This window comes from Abrus precatorius, unplaced genomic scaffold (genome assembly GCF_003935025.1).
Source record: "Abrus precatorius isolate BTA unplaced genomic scaffold, Abrus_2018 Scaffold10, whole genome shotgun sequence".
In the NCBI taxonomy this organism is placed as follows: domain Eukaryota; kingdom Viridiplantae; phylum Streptophyta; class Magnoliopsida; order Fabales; family Fabaceae; genus Abrus; species Abrus precatorius.
Window position 1 is genome coordinate 34112575 of NW_020874292.1, and position 19827 is coordinate 34132401.

General features: G+C 31.9%; 1 protein-coding gene across 4 annotated transcripts; it reads right to left on the reverse strand.

Moving 5' to 3' along the window:
- Positions 1–446: 446 nt before the first annotated feature.
- Positions 447–16618, reverse strand: LOC113852536 (phosphoinositide phosphatase SAC3-like). Of its 4 annotated transcripts, none has more exons than XM_027482840.1 (16): positions 15861–16618; positions 14770–14974; positions 14523–14688; positions 13690–13912; positions 13285–13361; positions 10366–10553; positions 10149–10246; positions 9820–9950; positions 9607–9720; positions 9004–9346; positions 6605–6726; positions 5281–5382; positions 3332–3520; positions 2390–2566; positions 1953–2067; positions 447–1135 (listed from the first exon to the last, which is right to left on the reverse strand). In XM_027482840.1, the coding sequence occupies exons 1-16, from the start codon at positions 15951–15953 to the stop codon at positions 1019–1021; spliced, it is 2460 nt and encodes an 819-aa protein (XP_027338641.1). In that variant the 5' UTR covers positions 15954–16618; the 3' UTR covers positions 447–1018. The 4 variants fall into 4 exon arrangements, 3 of the variants coding, with proteins under 3 accessions (XP_027338641.1, XP_027338640.1, XP_027338642.1); XM_027482839.1 differs by having other exon boundaries at positions 9004–9376; positions 15861–16607; XM_027482841.1 differs by lacking the exon at positions 15861–16618 and having other exon boundaries at positions 448–1135; positions 9004–9376; positions 14590–14688; positions 14770–14802.
- Positions 16619–19827: the final 3209 nt, after the last annotated feature.

Genomic DNA, 19827 nt, shown 5'->3' on the forward strand with positions numbered 1-19827 from the left:
GTGTTTATATATATATATCTATATCAAAGTCTCTTTAAATTAGACTGTAATTTTGTTTTTAAAAAAAATCTCACATATTCAAATTATAGAAATATTTTTTTGTCAACAACTTATTTCTACGAATCCCTTTCACGTTTTCTTGCAAGTTTGAATAACACCTTCTTTTTTCTCTTTTTCGTGCTATGACACGTGAATAATCATTCCAAATCCACCTTTATAAAATGCGTGTACTCAAAATGCAATTTTAACTTGTCAGAACAATGCACGGATAAGAGTAAGAAACTTGTATAAAATAATGCATGTTCGAATTTGTTTACATTTTATAAATTATTGTAAATACAATCACGACATTGGTGTGAAAACCTGTTTACAATGTTGGATTAAAACTCAGCAAGAAAACCAATAATTAGCAAATTAACAAGATAATAAGAGACCCCAGGAAAATGCACCAGTAAAAAACGGAATACAATAGCGTGAAAACTCACATGAAAACTGAAATCACTGCTGTAGGAAAACGGAAAGCCGCACAGCAGTGCAGTGTTAAGGATGATAGCGTGACAGAATTACACATTACAAGAAGCAAAATTATTTAAAAGAATTAATTATTTGCAATTCTAGAAGTGGAGCTCAGACCTGGAGGGTAACAATATTTACAAGAAATACTCCTAATATGATCATGAACTGATGAAAGAAGTATGGAATTGAGCTCCATAGGTGAGGAAAACAAAAACAATTTTACAACAGTTTGCTATTTACCCTTCCTACTATACCTCAAGATTTGATTGAGAATATTACGACAGAATTAATGCTGCAAGTCATTACCAAGAAAGCCGGTAGGAAATCTTCTTCTATCAGCACCTCACAGAAGACTACGCGAAAGCCTGTGTTATTTCTTTATCCTGCCTCTTCTGTATGATAAGCCCACTCTAGTCTCTTCTACCCAGCATCTTTCGGGCAAGCCAAGTCAATTAAATAAATTTACATTATATACTAACGAAAGGGATCATTATGCGAATATTCAATGGCAAAGTGTCTGTCCATAAGTCACCCAGTGTGCAAAAGTATCAGGAAATTCCTCAAGAACTTTGGACTGTGCATCGCCATAGGATAACTCTGGCCCAGTCCCCTCGCTTCCCTGAGAATATTACAAAGAATTAGCATATATATGAAACAAAGACCAAGGCATTTAGAAGTCAAAAACGTTTTCAACTATTGCAGGACTAATTTGTAGCGGCATAATAGGATCCCAAATGAAGAATAATGCACGCCAAATACATTTCTACCATCAAACCACAGCAAGCAGCAACATCAGCCACTAGTCCAAGAACTGCCCAAACGTGTTACTCTTTCTTTTCAGTCAAAACAAAAGGATTTCAAACTTGTAACTGCAAATTATGCACAAGGGCATCCATAGAATGAAGTCCAGTATGGATAATTAGATGATCTATTAGATCAAAGGTCCAATCAGTCCATTGGTAAAGTAAGTTGTGAATGTGATGTAATATTGTGTTAAGAAGCACAAACCCTGACATGAGCATCGACACAGACACAAACCAAGAGACACCCCAACTTCTAAAAAAGATTAGGACACCCAGACATACACAAACAAAAAATTTAAGGGAAAAATTCATAAATTCATAGTATCATGTATATAAGTTTTAATATTTCCAATATCTTAATATATGTCATGTAGCAAGTCTCCCCCAAAAAACATAAACTGCATTTCTGTTGACATTTCTTTAAGAAATATTTTAACTTGACATAATAGAATTAAACATGCAGAAGTACAAAAACAAAGATTTAACATAGGCACGTATCTGAGTTGTATATTAACTGAAAATAAGAAAACGTGTGTCATCTATCCATCATGTGAGTGTCTGTTGGACATGCAAACACACAACAATAGTATGTCCATACATTATAAATACTATGTCAGAGGGGGGGGGGGGTACCTTAATGTTTGAGTCTAAATCACTAGTGGAGGGAGTTGTATCTCCTTCCATAATAACTCCATTAACAACATTTTCTGAAGAAAGCCCAGTAATCAGAGAGTTGGTAATCGGTGACCTGCATTCAGTATAAATAGGCCTTATAAAATATTATATCTGGAGATATTCTACAATGCATTAATAGGAAGATGGGACCCAATTAAAGCCACTTTGAATCCTATTTTAAGAATGTGCTACTTATGTATATCATACACCGCCAGACACGGATGATATTCACACCCCAAATTTGTAATTCTTAATTATTCCTCGTTTACTCTTCACTACCCTGTCTTGCTGCTTACATAGCTCTCCCCATAAAATATTCTTGCAAGTTGCAACCAACTAATCTTTCTAGTTTCTAGGTATTTGTATAATTACTTCACTGGAACGCAACACATTACCTTCCATATGGCTCGTCGTCACATGAATTTCCTGAAGAAGACAGCCAATCCAGGTCAACAAAGTTGGAACAGCTGAATGAATCCCCATGTCCAGAACAAGAAATAAGATCATTATTGAGGAAGCGCTCTCTTTGTACGTCTCCAAAAAGTTGTCTCCGAGGCATTGGGGAAGTGTACCTATACAAACAAAAAGAATATCAAAGTCAAACCATTCATATGATGACTAGATAAACAAAAAGCATAAAATAACTGAATATGCCATCATGCAAGCCAGAAGCATAAGGAGGTCTTCGGTTTATTTTTCTAATTCCATTTTCTAGTTCATATGTTTTCAGTATAATTACAAAAATGCACCTTTTTATTCCATATCATGTCCTAAGAGCTTTTTATGCCCTAAACACCCGCTAAGGTGGCAACTTGTACCAGTACTGTATGGTGTGTCATGGACACAATTTAGATACAAATTTTGCACTGTAATTTGGTCTATTCACTGCAAACACAGCAGAGAATATAAGGACAAGGGAAGACTCTCTCAAATAGAATAACAGTTTGCCATATTCCAGAATATAAGTTGAGAATATTTATTTCAGCTGCTCTGCTACATTTTCATACAGAAAGTCCAGCTATGAGAAGACAAAAAAACATTTGAGAATAAGATTGCTAATAATAACGATTGTAAAGCCAAACAATAAAATGTACTATCAACAATCTATCTTTTTCTCTGTAAAATGGATTAGTAAAGTGATTCTATATTAACATCGGTGATCAAAGCTAGATTATCCAGCTGGGTAATGGTGAGAGGATATTTGAATCTGGGACTTTCCCTTACAGGTTACAGGAGAATCATTTGGAGTATATATGCAGTGTGTGCACTTATCTCTTCCTACATGCCATGAACTGGATTACATATTTAAATTCATATTAAATAATACAGATACAGACCTTGAAAATGACATGTCACTCTCAGAAATTGATATTTCAGGTGATGACTCAGAAAAAGCCTTGCTTACTTCTGATTGGTCCAACAAACCTAACTTGGAGAATTTTTCAAGCTTCAGATTTTGGGCTGACTTAGGTGTAGAGCTGTCACGAAGGATGCTTCCATCTGAGAAACATCTTTTGACAAATGACCTAAAAAACAATATTTCAGAGTTACCACATAAGCTGCATAAACAGGAATTTCCCAAGTATATGCTTCACATTATAAGGATATTCACAATGAGCCCATAATGATTGTGTAGTACAATAAATCTAAATTTTATGCTATATCATTTAACAGAAAGCAGAAGACCATGTCACAGTGCTAATTCTCAGCAACATCCTATTCAAGGTTTGAACAACTTAAACTCTAAAATCAGAAAGTTTCAGCTTCTGTAAACCATCCAAGACAAATGGATTTTAAAAGCAATCCCCAAAAATCATCGAAGAAAGGTATGGAATCCTAATAATAAATTCTAGTAGCTCCTTGATGACTGTTATACCAGTTAAAAAGTATGACTTTGTTGGAATGGTTTGCACACAAGTGAAAATGCAAAATCAGAATTCATGATAAATCTTCTACTCTTACTGCTGCATTCAACTTTGACAGTGGAGTGGGTTGTATAAAAAGGATTCATATATCTCGTGCCTAATTTCTTTAATATGTAATAGTAGCAAACAGTTCAGTAAGTATGTTGTCAAAAATACTTTCGTGTTAGGCACTTTCATGATAAACCTTACATTAATGAAGGAACAAAGAATGCTTCAGTCGAGTAAAGAAATCAACATACTTCTAAGACTAAGATTCCATTTTTTCCACATATGGAAAAACCATGACCTATGTAAGCATGGACACCGAGAAAGAAGTCCTGTTCAATGTGTATCATCAGAAGGTTAACACTTGACACTCATGGTGACAGCTAATTATTCCACACCTCTATATATTGCCCTTTCTCTCTTATGGTATGCTTGGATGGGAGGAAAAGAAATAAGGAGAAATGGAAAAGATGCTGTGTTTGGATGTGTAGGAATTAAGAGAGGTAATTAAAATATGTGCGGCCCACTAACAAAAAAAATCCTACAAATGGGGCCAAGGAGGGGAAGAGGGGAGGTTATGGGCCAGGAGGTTTTTTTTTATTTTTGTTTTATATTTTTAAAAATATTTATATAATATAAAAAAATATTATAATAAAAAATTAAAAATTTTAAATTATTTTTAATTTATTAGAATTATTTTTAATATAATTTAATTATTTCTTTTCACTCTCTTTCTATTCATTCAAACAAGTGAACGAAATTATTTTATTTTATTCAAACATCAAATTTTTACTTTATTTTCTACCCTCATAATTCTTCTGTATTTCTTTCCTCTTTATTTCATCCCTCGTCCAAATGAAACCTAATGGATGATTACATTAATGTCCCCTAAAGCTAGGGTTTTACACCCAACACCTCTCATTTACGATTTTACACCTACTTACTTCCCTTATCTTTGTTATGTACGAGGGCATGCGTTGAACGAACTGTACCTAAAGTAGGAGGGAGGATGTATGAATAATTACTAAAACAAAGAAAAGTGAAAACGAATAATGCAAGGGGATAGCTCAAGTTTTCTTAATTTAACAAACTTCTATTTCCCTGGATAATAACCAGAAGATCAGCTCCCTATTGACTGTTTACCTGATCTCTTTTTTTCCTTCCTTTTCTGTCCAATATCTCAAGAATACTGTATTCCTAATTATCCTACATCACACTGTATTTTAGATTTTTTAATTTTGAAGTGTCCACACCGATATCTATGCTGCATTCATGAAAATATAGAAGGGCACTGGACTGGAAGTTCCAGATTGACAAACCCTAAAAAAAATTAAAAGAAAAAAGTGTTTCATTCTCCATAAATTAAATTCAAATACCTTGCATCATCATCCCCATTTCTCCCTATATCATAATGTTCATCTGAGCCCAACTCCCATAGAGCGGGCTTACCCAGTTGTGGCTGAAAATGCCCCAGGAATCTGTGCCAAGAAAATAGGAAGACTACTTTATGATTAAAACAGAACAATTAGTTAATCTTGGCAAACAGGAGATATATAATAATAGTACAAGATAAAAAATTTAACTAGTAAAGATAATATAAACTAGAAATTCAATAATGTCGTAAATTAAGTAAAAAAAAAAAAAAGGACTTCAGCAGATTCAGAAACAGAATACAATCTATATAAGACAAAATAAAATTAGTAAATTTATATATTAGATAAAATTCAATTTGCTTAAAATTTGGCTTTCATTAGTTCCAATTTCTAATGTGAAATACTGTTTGGTGATTAATCTTTAAAAAATTATATCACATAAATTTTAGAACCACAGGATACTTGCATATTTTAGTGTAATAGGGCGTTTAACCAGCCATGAAATAGGATTATGGGGTGTTCTAATAATGACCATTTCAAGGAAGATCCAATTTGAATTATAAAATTTTAGGATACATTGCTGTAATTTTATTTTGGGGATAATGTTGTTCGCTTTGTCTGTTTGGAAGCTATCTTCCTTACAGATGTACGGTCCCTCCTCTCTTTTCCAATGAATTTTTCTTGGAAATCAATATTAAACTAATCTACTATACCTAGTTATAATCCTAAAAATATTTCAGTAGTGAGTTCATATGGCACCAAATCATAAAATGTAGAGTAAATGGGATGCCAATACAACAACCTCAGCAACTCATTTCAATCAAAGGAAATTCTTTTATCATGGATACATTGATGGACAACTCATACAACGACTTTTCCTCAACGCTGTCATCTTATTTACATTATTTTCCAATCATGAGATTTTAAAGCTATCAAGGTTCAACATTTCTTTGATTAGTGTTGAGATTTTGGTAGGAGTAAAGAGGGGATCCTACATGATAATGCATAACTCATGCTGTCCTATGTGCACTTTGGAGTTCAGCACACATCTTTTACAGAGTTACAGAGGGATTGGAAAGTCTTTTGTATGTCACTGTTTATTATTATTATTATTATTATTATTATTATTATTATTATTATTATGTGCAATGTGGGAAAAGGATTTCTAATCCTACAGTACAATACATGTTTTCCTCTAATAAAATTTCTTCCAATGTCCCCAATAAAAGGCCCTTCAGGGGGACAGACATGTTATAAATCCAAAAACCGGAAATAATATTAGTTGGAGGCAGTAAACAACTATGAAAAGCATGTCTGTGGCACATACATGTTAATTGCATTTTGCTTCTCAGCGTCCATGTAAGCATTGCTGTAATAGCGTTGAAGAGTTCTGAAAAACTCTTGGGATTGTGTTGCAGCTTTCCATTGTCCCCTCCTCTCAGAGAATATCTACAAGGCAGGTAGCAATAGATGTTAAAGAAAAAGACAATTTGAAATGGTTAAAAAACTATACAATTGCAATAATAACAATAATAAAGTCTTATCTTATTAAGTGAAGTCAACTACATGGATTGTATGAATTCACTTACCTCAGTCAAATACCAAATTTTCAAAGATAATATTTACCAAGAGATTCCTTTTTGATAAACCAATTTCACATTTTTCAACATGACCATATACAGCAACTTTACCCATTTAACAACAAAGAAAAATGTAACAGCCAAGAAAGAAAGAAAATTGTGATTTGACTCCTCCAAAGTGTGGGTAAACTGAAGAGTATTAGTTGAATGAAAAATCAACTATTAGGGTTGTGATTATGTACAAGGGCAACAATTTAAGAAGTTTTTAAAATCTCAATCATCAATTACCACTCCACACTATACCACTAAGGTGCACCTTACAATTTAGAGGAGCCAAATCCAAAATTCTGAAAATCAACCAATTACCGGTCTATCAATGGTGTAACCCCAGTTTGATGAAAGCAAAATTAACTTTAATAGTGGTCATGGGGTTTTCAACATTTCATAGATTGTGGTGGTAATTGAACTAAATCAGTACTCCATGTTTGTTAACATATTCACAAATTGATCCATGCATGTAACACAAGAGGAAGGTCCATTCTCATGTCAAGTCAGCATGAACAGTACTTACAAAAAAAAATTTCAAAATTTTGCCTAGAAATCTTATACGAAATTTTCATTCTTTACACTTCTCAAAAGTTCTAAAGAGATCTAAGGCTATATATTACCATTTTTCTCTCATACTAAAATTTTTCACTAAATCTGAAATTTTACGTCTATTCTAAAGGATTTGAATGAAGTTTCTATAAATTTGAAGTTAGATTTACTGTTCGTTTCTCTTCTTCTTTTCTTTCTTATAGATAGTTGATGATATCTTAGGAGAGACTCCATTGTAGAGCTAAATCTTCAGTGGATCTTGCCTTAAAACAAGTAATATTCAATAGATCTGGTTTGAATCGTTATTCTAAAGTAAGGAGAGCTTACTTTAACTATTAAACGATGATTGAAACGATTTGGTATGACTATTACAAGAAGTTTTGAGATGATTTTGTCAGATCTCTTAAATAAAAGTCATTTTCTATGTTGTAACTGTTGTTGATTTAAAATGCGAAAATTTGGCTAAAATATTATGAATTGTTTTAACTAAGCAGTTGAGAATATGATTTTATCTGTGCTGCATCATACTAGAATATGTGTCTTGCATCATTTTGGTATGCTATTACAAGAAGTTACAGTAACTCAGCTCTATAATGATGCAAGACATATATCTCAGTATGATGTAGCACTGACAAAATCATATTCTCAATAGCTCATTTAAAATAATTCATAAAATTTCAGCTAAATCTCCGCATTTTAAATCAATTAACAACAGTTATAGCATAGAAAATGACTTTTGTCCAAGAGATCAAACAAAATCATCTCAAAACTTCTTGTAATACTATATCAAATCGTTCCAAACATCGTTTAATAGTTAAAGTAAACTCTCTTTAAAACAACGATTCACACCAAATCTACCAAATATTACTTGTTTTAAGGCAAGATCCACCAGAAATTTAACTCTACAACGAAATTTCTCCTAAGATATCATCAACTATCTATAAGAAAAAGAAGAAGAAGAGAAACGAACGGTAAATCTAATTTTAAACTTATAAAAACTTTATTTCAATCCTTCAAAACATACATAAAATCTCAGGTCTAGTGAGAAATTTAAGTTTAGAAGGGTTTAGTATGAGAAAAAAAATGGTATTATATGGCATTGGGTCTCTCTAGAACCTTTAAAAAGTGTAAAAAATAAAAATTTCGTACAAAACATCCTATTTATAGGCAAAATTTTGAAATTTTTTTTATAAGTGTTGTTCACGCCGACTTTACTATTCATGCTGACTTTACTGTTCACACCGACTTTTTTATCAGTCGTATATCATAAAATAATTTTAATTGTGATTGATAGAGAGGTCTTCTTCTTATTTATTTCTTGTCTTCTACTAAAATTTATATATCTCAAAATAATAATAATAATGAGATTAACAATTATCTCATCCATTATAATGTTTAAAACCAATTAAAAAATCAAGAAAAGTTTTATTTGGAAGACTTCAAGGGTAATCAAGAGAGAAAATGATAAAGAAAAAAATCAGTTCCCAAGCTAAGTTTTAACTGCAAACTGAAGTCTGAAGCAATTGAAAGAAATACCAGAACTAATCACCTTGTTGTGTGCAGCCGAACCACCATACTGGTGTGCAAGTGTGTCACCCATCCGTTCATAAAATCCCATCAAATCATCACCTAGAGGATCGTCAATATCAATTTTTGGGTGGTCAATAATTCCAAGAGCATGAAGCTGGTGGCCAAGAGCAGCCAACCCATATGCATATTGTGCAACATTTGTGCGATCTAAGCAGTCTATGCAATTGGTTCTGAGAATCCCCATCTGGAACATGGGCAGTTTGGCAGAACAGTTTCCGTTAGCAACGTTGTTTCCTCCACAAGGTTTCCTCTCTAAATTATTAGCATCTTCATTGTCAATATCTTGTCTTGTGAGTTGAAAGCTTCCCATATCAAAATTACCGTATGCAAAACTTCACATCAGTAAACAAAGGCAATGTCGGTAGATGAACTTTAAGTATTCCACCTTTTCATCAAGCATTAATGCATTTTTTTTCTGGGGCGCATGCATTAATAGCTTATTCTTAATATTGGTTCAAGTTATTCATAGAAATGTTTATATCATTGTCTTCATATTTTTCTCAAGACATATCACAATTCAAAAGAACCGGTGAAAGGCATTAGAGGAAAATGATAAACTTACTCAATTGATGGCCATTTTGTACAGTCTGGTGCCACTTGGCAGTAGAAAAAACCAGTTAATGTCAAAGCATATGCAGCCACTTTTCCCAAAAGTAGCAAAACATTTGTAGCTTTGCTGGAAGTAGAGATGGTTAAAAAAAAAATATTTAAGTCATCTTATTCAGAACACTTAGAATTTAATTAAGGACAAAATTATATAATAAAAGATACTAACCTCTGAAAATGTTTTAGATCCCAGTGAAGAAACCTCAGCCTGTTCTCCTCTAATAAATCTTTGTTGATGTAATCAATAGCATTACCAAACTCAGAACGAAGTATAGATTCACGAGGCTTCCTCTCGTGTGTCTGTTGGCACAAAAGTAGCAATATCAATCACCCAAGGGCCTTACCCAAAAAAATGGACGAAGTAACAAATTAACACCCTTATGTAAATAACATGTTAGTAAAGATACGAGAAAATTGCATATTGAGGAAATTAGATGTATCCACTAAATTGGGAAAAATAACAGCATTTCCTTCAAAAAAAGAAAAATGGAAAACTACCTTTATCAAATTCAAAATTATTATGGGATTCCCGTATCTTTTGACAAGATTTTCAAAGTGAAGTCTGGTGGCTTGATAATTCTGATCCTTCTTTGACACTAGAGAAAATCGAGTGATTGCATAAGTAGACATATTTTGACACATGCATTAAAGTAGAGAAGATAAGAGAAACATAACTGTGCAAGTGTTACAGTATTCAAGAAATTGGAAGACATACATATAATATCTGGCTTAAGATTTAAGCGTGAAGTTTCCTGTGACCAGAAAAGAGGGATTGAACCCCGGTTCTGAACAACAGAGCTTATTTGGACCGGAACACCTTCAAGAACATCCTCAAATACAATTTGTTCAGTTTCAACATCATTAGCTACTCTTCCCTTCTCATTTACACCTCGTCTCAAATACCTACATAATAATAACCAAATAAATGAAACTGTGTATTGCACACATCATTTCTGCAAATCTATAATCTTGAGTAATGGTTGGTGAAATGAAAAGGTCAACATTAAAAAATGGGCTAATTATTTAACAAGGCATTTAAAATATTTAAAAATAAATTCCCAAGTTTTTACGTAAAACTGTAAATACACCTATTCTTTTAAGAATAACTTTACAAAAACTGATTTTCTCTACAAAAGTAGTTATAGTTTACCTTGAAAGTCCAAACAATAATTCTTTAAGGTGAGTAGCATTTCTTGCTCCTCGATCAAAGCACCATGTCTAATTTCAAAAACTTATTCCAAACCACTTAACAAAAGCACTAAATCAAGACTAGACAGGCTCTTGATATCATTTTAAGAAATGAGCTAGCCCTAAGTCCTAACTCAACACCAAAAGCTAGCTCAAGTGAGAATCCGTTCAAGTCTTATAGTTATAGCTATATTACTAGTCAACATGGAGCATATTAACACATACCGTTACACCCAATGGTCCAAGGCTAAACATTTGCAGTGTCAAGGCTGGCCATTTGTGGAAAGCCCAACAATAAGACCAAATAAGCTTTGATACCATATTAGAAAGGGACTAAAGTGTAAAGCCTAAATGAAACAAAGATGTATAGGTTGTGGTAGTTTGGTCTGCTCAGACATGAGGTTGGTTCTGCCATTGAAACAATGTCGTGAAATGCAAATGGTTAGAAGGATTGAGATTGCAAAATTGAAGAAATGTGATGATGTCATTACCACATCATTTGGGTAAACATTTTTAAATTTATGGATAGTCAGACTTTTTTACATGTTAATCCTCCATAAAGCAGATTGGGGAATAATGAAGGAGCCATAAAGAAAGTAGCCTATATTTATATATGCTATTTGACAAACAATAGTGCTCTGGAACGTGTCTTCTCACCCAAGAATCGCATACTTTCCCCTGAATCTACTTTCAGGAGCAGTGAACAAATTTGATACTAGGATTTAAGATTCCACAGAAAACTAGAAGGCTTATGATACAAGAGCTACAGAGAAAGCAAGAGAGAGAGAGAGACAGACATTGAGAGTGGATTTACTGTTCATGCAGCAGTTTCATAACACTGTAGCAGCCTTAATTTTATGTCTCCAGTTTTTTATCCGAGATACCTCAGATGGCTCACAACTAGAATTTGTTTTAAGTGTACATTTATATTATATAATTGATTTTATTGGCTCACTCAGATAGGGTTGATTCAGATTTCATCAAAAACAGCAGCAGCTTCTATTTTTCCTGCATTCTAACTTCAAAATGGTCCCATTTACCTGTGCCTTAGCGCTCCTTGCTACTCTTTCCTCTCTGATTTTTCTCTAGTGCTAAAATTTCAATCCCAAACCTCTTACATCAGTTTCAAATGTCAAAGTAGATGTACCATAGGTCAACACTATTTACCCTCAAACACTCTCGCAAGCCAATCTCATTTTACTTACTACCATACCACCAGTTTTCAAGTTTGTATCAGAAGGCCTATTTCCCGAACTGTTAAGTGACCAATAATTAAAATTTGTATCAAATATAGTTTGTATTTGTACACAATAAAACAGTAGAAATAGAATAGTTTCCTTATTTCCATTTTTATGTACAACAATAGTTGCTAGGATTTCACCATGATCCTCAAACTATCAACATGGTGTTTAGAACTTAGCAAAAGAAATTCCATTTTTTCAGATGCCCATTTTGTTTTAACTATGGTTGTTAAAGAATGGATCAAATTGGGAATCAAAGGCCTGTTTTCCAAATCAGGAAGTTCATATAGATGTAGAATAGTTTCCTAATTGAATAAACTATAACATTTACTAAACGAGGCAGAAGAAATTTGCATAGACGTAGAATAGTTTCCTTATTTCCATTCCTATGTACTTTAATAACTAGGGTTTCTCCGTCATCTCTCTCTCTCTCTCGTATTATTGTATTTAGAACCTAGCAATGGAAACCTACACATTGTGGGCGGCCCATTTTGTTTCTCTCTCCTCAGAGTGGAGCATTGCTGATCTACTGTTCTGAGGTGTGTTTCACCTCCACCAGCCACACTACCATCACCCAATGCCATATCATCCTTCCACTCCACTGAAGGGTTAACTACCATAGCCAAAGCAGACATGCTTCCCCATGCCTCAATTGCTGGTCCACAGCACACCCAGCTGTAAAATGCACATGAAAGCCTATTTCCAGCCACTGTCTTTGCAGAACCCTGCCAACAAGATTCTGGCCACACCCATCCATCACCACCTCAGTTCATCAACCTACAGTGGCTGTTTGGTTCCCCATACCTTTGAGATCTGTATCGCCAGGATCACAACAGAATCAAGATTCTTTCATTCCAGCACAATTCTGGCGATTCAGCATGAGATGGCAAAAAAAATAAAACACCATGTAATCTGTATTGATTGGGTGAGGACTCACATTGAATCACAATTTATGCAATTTCAACTACCATGTTCACATTCTCTCTTTTTTTTCAGTATTTTTTTGTTATGTTACACCTAGTTGGGATAAAGGCTTTATAGTTATTGTTGTATTTCCTTGTCTTGTCATGCTAGAAGATCTTGCATAGAAAGTGTTTGCTTTCAAATTTTCACTGCCAGTCAATTTTATGAAGCTAACAATATACTTTATATCCTAAAACCTTTGCCAATGTGTCTGGGAAGAAAATGCAATGAAATTTACATACCTAGTGCCAGCAAAATGTCGAGACCGTCTTGCAATGAGTGTAAGTATGAACTCCCGCCCAGATATTGTAAGTGTGTCCTAATATCATATAGACATTAGACATTTAAGCATGAGATGACAGAACTACTTGAACAGAACATCAAAAAATAGTACATAAGCAGATACTTATCAAGATCTCCAGTAAATGTATACAGTATATAGTCAAAAAATGAAAATGTCAGAAGCAATATCATCTAGTTGTGTTGTGTGTTGTACTAATAACAAACAAAGAGAGCATATTTTGATTGTCACTAGAATAAGATATATCCAAATACCATCAACTACAACTTCATAATGAAAGTAGAAAATGTGAAAATTAATGAGAAATTTTTCTTAAAATGCCATTTAGATCCATTTATAATCTCACCTGTTTAAAAAAGCCATAAACTAGTGCAACTGTCCAAATAGTATTCTGGAGGTGATCCCTAATTCCTCGAGTCAAAAACTCATTCCAGACAAACATGGTCTCATAAAGGACATGGCCTGTCTCACTATCACACAAGTTCCTTTGAAGACTACTCATAATATGGTATGAGTAGCTGAAAAAGAAGTCCTTTGTAAGGTCAACCATGCATAGTAGCTTTTTGTATCTAAAAAGTCAATGAAACAAAAAATTAATACAAAACTTGAAGACATTAAGAAAAATAAGATTTGACAACATGCCACAATATTGTGTTTAAACCAAAAGATGGTGGCAAGTATGCCTTAAGAATTCTTGTTTGAAAAGTTAAATTTAAGCCACACGTCCATCAGAAACAGAATCTAATCAAAATTAAGTTAAATTTATGCCACATTTACATCAGGAACAGAATCTAATCAAAAATTAAGTTCTCAACAATCTGTGGATGCTTTTTTTAATAAATAAAAAATGTGTAATTTTTAACAATGCTTCTACTCAAGCCAAACAGAAGGAATGCCACTTTAACATGAGGTTTCCACAGACTTTAATATTAACTTTAAGGATCTTATGAATAGGAGGCAGTTAAAAGAATCTAAACATTTGATAGAGAGAAACTGAAATATGATTAAAAATAAGAATAAATCTGAAGCAACTGTCTGGTTTAAATGATTGATAAATGTCAGCATTCAGAAATGTTATATTTAAATGCAAAATATGATGAGCATTCCATGGGTTAACATTCAGTTTTGTTTTTGAAGTACAGAAGTAAAATCAATATAAACATCCAAGATTGTAAAGACCTGTTTTCATTTTTAGAATCCATGATGCTAGAATGGACAGAAGAATTTTGCAGTGGAATCATCTCACTCTTTGAGACAGCATACACTGTATGACCACAGATTGCACCAATTTGCCTTCTTTTTGTGATAATCAGCATGTAATAAGGCCCCAAAAATTTTATGAATCCTAAATACAGAATAACAAATCAAGATATGGAATGATAATTTGCCAATTGTCAATTGGACAATAAACATTGGATATACATACCAATAATTCCATAACAAGTTGTAACAAACTTCAATCCACCTGTGGACACGTTCCCCTCATGTATACGCCTCAACAGGTCAGAACATTCACTTTCTGTATAAGTGGTCGAATCTTCAAGCACATTTAGCTCGGAGGGATCTAGACGATCAATCTTAAGCACTCTCCAATATGTCCTGCTCTTGTCCCTTCCAATCATGTAAAACTTCTGGGGTAAAAACATAGAAACATATGCACAGCGTTAAAATTTTTAAATAGAGAAACATATGATAAATGCAGCAACTTCAACAGTGTCCAATCATGTAAGTCAACACTTCTAAAACAGGATATCCAAAGTTTAACATACACATTAGATTACACAACCATGATAATCCAACTGCCAAATTATGGAACACAGCATCTAAAGTTTTAACAGAGGCCAGGGGAAATCCACTTTTAAAGTGAAGGCAAATTCCACTTTAAAACAAAAATTACTCGATTCATTTCGAAAATGTAAAAGACATATAAGAAAAATAAAAAAGGAAAAAGAATTAACACACAAGTTTAAAAATTTAACTACTTCTGTCTACATTGCAAACCAATCCTTATACTATAAAACAGCGAACCAAGAAATTCAATGCACTGGGTTTAGATGATAAGTTAGTTTCCTGTTTCTTCCAGAAACTAGGACATCGCTATTTTCAAAACTAAGATCCACCATTGAGACGATGAATGGTCATAAATTAGCATAATAAGTTCACTGAAATGCTTGAGATCGATCAAACATGAACAAAAAAGAAGCGTATTGATCTTACTTTTAACCTGCAAAGTATGTGATCATAGCCCCTCATCTCAATTAGAAATAAGAAAGGGAGAAAATTATTCACATATTTACTTCTGCAACACAGAACAAGCCAGCCACCAAATCCAAATGAAACCAAAAATAAAGAAACACGCTGTACTAAAATTTAGCCAAAAAACACAGCATTCTACACGAACGATCAATACGGACAAAATCAAAGAGATCTCAGTACAATCAGAGTAAAGAGCTTACTACAACAGAAATCATCGAAAAATTTGTTCAGAAGAGGAAGAAAAGTACATAGCACACATACCGATAGTGTCTCATAGAGCCTAAACTTGTTCATACAGGCACGTGCAGGAGGAGGAGGAGAGTGGGAAGAAGTCTCATTTTCCGACGACGCCATGGCTTCTCCTTCGCTCAATAATTCAGATCCCCCGAGCCTCAGGCTCAGAGGGAAACCATCAAAATCGCATGCAAATTATAGTCACCGAAATCACTAAATTTCCTCTCGCACGATCACCACCTAACACGAGGAGCCACAATAGCATTGCACAAAAACACACAACTCCATGCTCTGAAAAACCCTAGGTTGCTTCAAATACAGCATTCTCCTTCCCCCAAATTCATCGACCTTTCTTCCCCATTCCTCCTCCACCTCCACCACCACCACCAAAACCAACAACCAAAACCGTCGCCGTCATCTCCTCCGCCACCTGCAGCTGGCGCAGCTATTCACCCTCTGGTCACGACTCAAGCTCACCGTAAACGCACGCTACAGCGCAGATCGAAATTTTTTAGATTGCGAATTTCTAGTTTTTGTAGTAATGAGGAAGAACATAAAGAGAAAATCAGCACGTGCGTATCTTCAAAATGGGAACTCTAAACGCAGCGTATTGAGATGGAAGCACGAGATCAAGCAGAGAAACGGAAGAGGAAGATGAAGAAGAATAAGAAGAAGAGATTTGGGAGGCTCCAGAGGACCAGAATAAAAAGTTACCAAACACGGGAACGAACGGGAAGAACCACCAACAGCTAATAATTGTTTCAATTTTCGTTTATTTTATATATATATATATATATATATATATATATATATATATAATTTTTTTTTTGTTTAATTTTAAAAATTTATTATTTATTGACAGCTCAGTACTCAGATCCAAAGAACAATCAAAGCCACAACTTCGGTGACCTCTCCGTCCACACATTAAAAATTGAGGGAAGAAAAATCTGAAACAACGATGTGAAGTTATTTTCATTTTATTATATTGGATTGGATTAGATCAGAAGATTGTTTTTGCAATAATTGTAAGTTTAATATTTGATTTTTCTTTCTTATACAAGTCTACATTGTTGTTTGCTTCAACGACCGACGTAAATGTGATTGTGAACTAACGTGTTATCTGAAACTTCCTTGTGGCCACTCAAATCAACAGGAGCTGCTCGCATGAATGAATCTCGTGCATTTGCACTAATATTTCTAGTGTAAACGGGAATATACTGAGAATGTTACTTTTATGTAAAAATGAAATCAGAAATTTTCGGTCATATTAATTCCAAGTTATATAATTGCTTTTAAAATTTATTTACTTTTAAAAATGAATATTAAATAATTTGATTAAAAATATAAATATATTATTGATATACTCTTGTCATAATTTTTAAAATATTTTTAACATGTTTTTAATTAAAAAAGTATTTTTATTCATTAATTAGTTGCTTGATTATACTTACTAATAATATTATTTTAAAATTATTGTATAATTTTTATATTTTAATGTTGACTATTTATAAAAATATTTGATGGTTAAAGTTTACTCTTCTTAATTTTACACAAAAATAGCATTTTCGTTTGACATTCCTCAGTATTTTAATTCTTATCATTTTAAAAAATTAATTTCTGACTTTATAAAAAAAAATACTTTGTTTTAAATATTTTTAGTATAAATACCAAATGATAAAGTTAAACAAGTTTAAATAAATTTTTTTATAAAGTTGGAAACTAATAAAAACATCTAATTTTTTTAAGATAAATATCTTACTTATATAATATAAAAGACTGGCGTAAGTGTTTTTAGTATATGTGAAATGAAATATATAATTTTTAAAAATTTACTTTGTTAATAATAAAAAAATGTAAACTAAATGCATTTAAATATACGTTATCTGATTTTAAAAAATAAAAAATGTTGTAATTAATATCAATTGCTTGTTCTTTTTTTCTTCTTCCTAAACGTATCTCAGACTTTGAAGTTTATTATCAGTTTTACTAATTTAGGTATAGATTATGAGTATCTGAGACCTTATTTAAAATGAATTAGATAAGTAGCACTTAAATTAAGTCATGTTGACAAAATATTTCCTAATTTAAAATAGTTTGTGCAATAAACTGAAAATATATACAACCTCAATACCACATAACCGTAATATTCTACTGATGTTATTACCAATTGCTCTCTATTATATTTAAATACATTTCAAGAATGATCATGAAGGACATTCAAGAGTCACACTTGTTTTGTTATAAAGAATATACAAGTAATTGTGCATTATGTATTTTAGTAAATGATAAAAAGTGCTTAATTTAGTTAATTTACTCAATTTTAGTTAATTTTAAAGACTTGTCTTTTTCTTTTCAATGGGACATGAAATATAATTTGAAGCTCTTACTTAGTTCCCCTTTTTTAAGATGATTTAAGGTTTTAAAGGAGTGATAAAACATCCTTTTGGTGCTTTCTTATCATGGAAATATTTTGTGCACCAAAGAAATCTTTTATATACTTTTTTCAAACTATAAGATTTAATCATATCGTTCCGTAAAAAGTAACACTCACTATATCAATTTTTAAAATTTTTACATGAAATTAACTTGTTAAAATACCAAAAAAAAAATTGAATTTGCCTTTTATGTTATGATAGTAATTCTAAGAAAAATAAAAAGTACGAAACATTTCAAAAATTTGAGCAATTATTTTGTTGTGCTTTTTTTTTATAAATATTAATATAATAATGAGTTAATTTTTAAGAAATTAATTATTAGTATATTTTTAAAACTAATATAACAATATTAGATTATCTCATAAAAAAATCTAAGCTAGGGCGTTATTACTATTTTTGACCGAAACAAAGACAACCAACCATGGCCACATTATTTTTGGCATGTCATGTCAGCATATTATTATTTGATGTGAGAGACTTGGGAACGTTGTTACTGAATTGAAATGACATATTACCCTCCATAGAAATTAAAATAATTATAATAAATCCATTTAATTTTTCATCAAGTTTTCACTAAATTTAATATATTTTTAAATAGTTAATTAATTATTACGAGGTCAACTTCTCATATAATGGAGTTCAGTGAACATTTCTTTCGCCAGTGTTTTCCAGCTTAATAATTCACAGGAGTATCATTCCAAGAATAAATCCAAGTAAATTAAAAGACCAGTTTAACTTGTAAAAAAAAAACAGTTAAACAGTGATCAATGTAAACTAAAGAGTTTTATTTTAATAAATTCACTTCAATTTTTAATGTTAGCTGTTATTATATAAGTACTAAAATAAAATTTTAGGATTTAAAATTACACCTAAAGTTTTATTTTATCTGAGAAAATTTTCTTTTTTATTTTTAAATATTTTCATAAGAAACAATCAAATAATGTATAATTATTTTAAAATAAAAAATAATGCAAAATAAAATTACATTTTTATAACTAAAAGTAAAAGTAAATAATACTTTTAAAGTTAAACAATCCCAAAAATTTTATACTTACTGTTTAAAGAAAAAAAAACAAAATACTTTATTATTATAATTTGGATTATTTTAAACTACAAATAGAATTAAAGAGAAAAAAAGATTAAAAAAAGTCTAATTTTTAAAAATAAATAGAAGTAAAAATTTATCGTGTGTTCTTTCTTTTTTATTTTTCATGTACATATAATTAATAAATTTTAAATAATAAATAATATATATATATATATATATATATATATATATATATATATATATAATATGTGACATCAGTCTCACTCAGAATACAATATAATTCGTCCAAGTGTAATACTCAAGCAATTTTTCTTATCATTATTTAACCATTTTTTTTTTCTATTAACACTCTTATATTATTTATTTTCAACATTTTTTCTCTGGACTTCAATTAAAAAAATTATATTGATACATGCACTTTGTTTTCTTATATTGAAATTTGTTTTATTCTCAGATGAAAGATCCAATATTCAAAATATTAAATAGAATCAATATACTATGTAAGTAAACT

Bases quoted from the DNA above. Each gene is read 5' to 3' on its own strand.
- LOC113852536 (XM_027482839.1), bottom strand. From the start codon at position 15,953: ATGGCGTCGTCGGAAAATGAGACTTCTTCCCACTCTCCTCCTCCTCCT. The intron at 9,951-10,148 runs GTAGTTTTCCAT...TTGTGCCAACAG, and splicing joins TAATTTTGAATTTGATAAAG to ACACACGAGAGGAAGCCTCG. The intron at 1,136-1,952 runs GTACCCCCCCCC...TAATATTCTCAG, and splicing joins ATTTAGACTCAAACATTAAG to GGAAGCGAGGGGACTGGGCC.